The sequence below is a fragment of the Canis aureus genome, chromosome 8 (assembly GCF_053574225.1).
Source record: "Canis aureus isolate CA01 chromosome 8, VMU_Caureus_v.1.0, whole genome shotgun sequence".
NCBI lineage: Eukaryota > Metazoa > Chordata > Mammalia > Carnivora > Canidae > Canis > Canis aureus.
In genome coordinates, this window is record NC_135618.1 from 61,111,297 (window position 1) to 61,113,992 (window position 2,696).

Sequence of the window (2,696 nt, forward strand, 5' to 3'; positions counted from 1 at the left end):
AAGTTCTGTCCACCTTTTTTTTTCTTTAAAGATTTTTAAATTTTATTTATTCATGAGAGACACAGAGAGAGGCAGAGACATAGGCAGAGGAGAAGCAGGCTCCCTGTGGGGACCCTGATGTGGTACTCGATCCCAGGACCCCAGGATCATGCCCTGAGCCAAAGGAAGATGCTCAATGCTGAGCCATCCAGGCATCCCAAGTCCTGTCCACCCTTGAGGCCCAGGAAGATGAAGGAGATGAAGAGGGCCAGGTATGTTTAAATTTAACCCTGACCTTGACCCAAAACCCCTATCCCCAGACTCTGAATCTAAGCCAAAACCTGAATCTATACCTTATTTCCTAACCACATACTAGAACCATCTGATCTGCACTATTCCACTATGCCATAAGCTGAGCATGTAGCCCTTTGTAACAAGGTGTAATTGTGACAAGCGGTCGTATTTTCTCTGCTTGTGGGAGATATCTAGTTCTTGGATGTTGACCTCTTTCTTTTTCTTCTTTCTTTCTTTCTTTCTTTCTTTCTTTCTTTCTTTCTTTCTTTCTTCTTTCTTTCTTTCTCTGTTTCTTACTTACTTTCTTTCTTTCTCTTTCTTTCTTTGTTTTAAAATATTTTATTTATTTATTTAACACAGAGAGAGAAAGTACAAGTAGGCAGAGTGGCAGGCTGAGGGAGAGAGAGAGAAGCAGGCCTTTCACTGAGCAGAGAACTTGATGTGAAGTTCAATTCCAGGACCCTGGGCTCATTCTGAGCTGAAGGCAGACACTTAACCAACTGAGCCACCCAGGCACCCCTGTCCCCTTCTTCTTTCAATCTTCAACTCAAACCTCAAGTCCCCTATATATTCAACAGTTCTCAGGACAATAATCTAGGTATTTGAGATCTTATTAATCCTTAGTGATCCTTATCTTAAATGTAGGTAAAAAATTATTGAAAATTGGAACACATTTCTGAATTTATACACAAATCTTAATAATTCTGTTTATTTTTAAAACTAAACATGACATATTTCTGACATGCAAAAGTATAGAGCATAATTTAATAAACACACACATTTCATCACCTTGCTTAGGGCTAGAGTTACCTTACACCAAAAAGTAACCACTACCCTTTTGGGAGGTTATTGATTTCTGTATAATTATATGACAATGTTTCCAATGTTACAAAACATTCTACATGACATATGACATATGTTATTATTTTATAAAATTTTAAAACTTATATACATGGCATCACAATCTAAGCCTTACATTAAATGTCTAAAATGTTTCATAAATTGACAATAACTTGATCATAGCTCTTTGGATTGTTGACTCAGTTCAATGGGGACTGTAAATGTAGCTCATGTCATTGATAAACATGTTACTCTGTATTCATACAAATGACTCCTGTGGTGCAGAAGACTGTTAAAGAGTGTTCCTATGATCCATGAATGTTTTTTAAAAGAGAAGCCTTTTTCTTGCTTTCATGAAATTTATTCTGGAAATTCTATTTTCGTTTTTAATTAGAAAGAGAGAACAGATGGTTGGGTAACATGATGAAAAAAAGTTATTAAACTTCTCTAGTTGCTTTTTCTTACTTGTATAAAATAAATAAATAGTAAGAAAGGTGTTGGTCCAGTAAAAGAAAACAAAGCAGCTCACCAGTATGAGAATAACACAGGCAGCTTTGTTTTCAGGAGAGTGTGATGAAGACTGACTGATACTGCGAACATTCTGAGCTGCTTTGTGGTGTTTGTAGAGGATATTCACCATGTAGATACTACTACATGTCATCAGGAAGAGAAAGGACAAATCTCGAATGAATAATGTACTTAGAAATATTGATGATATCTGGCCATTGTGTGCATTGCTTTTACAATAAGCAACATGGTACCCAAGTCTAATATCAGTGATATTCCTGTTGGCCACAGTTTGTAAACTGATCACAGAATAGATGACAGAGTTCATCATCCAGAAGAAAAGTAAAGAGGGTTGAATGAATGCAGAGATTCTGTATTTGAGCCAGGCCCATTTATGATTATTTGGAGTAATAGTCACTGCCTGAAATACACTCTGGAGGGTGGTTGTGCACAGAGAAATACTCCGGGTAACTCTCTGAATATAGAGCATTGCTTTACATCTAGTATCACCCATCTCCAACCTAATTTCAAAGGATGATATTGCACTTGGAATCCCTCTGAATACGAGTGTCAGGGCATTAGCCAAAGTTAAGTGGGCAAAAATCATATCTACAGTCTTCTTCTTATGAGGCAGAATTAAGAAGGTGTATATATAAAATGTAAATAACAAAGAATTCCCCATGAAACCAATACAAGTTTGAAAGAGAAAGAAGATCCCAAAAATTATGTCACTGGAAATCATTGTCTTTCAGTCTCTCTTAGATCTTCAAACCAAGTCTAATTCATCCAATAGACAAATAATTTGATTATGAATATAAATATTAAAGGTATTTGAGACTGAGGGGTAAGCTATCAAGATTCAGGGAGTCTTCCTGCAGAATCAGCAAATATACAGCTATACCAGACCAAGGGATCATCAAGATTCTTAAAGAACAGAATTGTCAAGGAACAGAATTCAGTGTTTATGAAGATAGAGAATATCATATGTTCTGTGACAATTAATAGAAGTAAACTTTGTTTAAAATGAAGTCAGGGGGAATCCCTGGATGGCTCAGCAGTTTAGTGCCTGCCTTCGG

At 36.5% G+C, this 2,696-nt stretch overlaps 1 protein-coding gene across 1 annotated transcript; it reads right to left on the reverse strand.

Moving 5' to 3' along the window:
• Positions 1–1,313: 1,313 nt before the first annotated feature.
• LOC144318152 (vomeronasal type-1 receptor 1-like) lies at positions 1,314–2,362 on the reverse strand. Its single transcript, XM_077904940.1, has one exon. It carries the CDS (start codon positions 2,360–2,362, stop codon positions 1,439–1,441), a length of 924 nt encoding a protein of 307 aa, XP_077761066.1. The 3' UTR covers positions 1,314–1,438.
• Between the last annotated feature and the right edge of the window lie 334 nt (positions 2,363–2,696).

Excerpts from the sequence above, each read along its gene's own strand:
- LOC144318152 (XM_077904940.1), bottom strand. The coding sequence starts at position 2,362 with ATGATTTCCAGTGACATAATTTTTGGGATCTTCTTTCTCTTTCAAACT.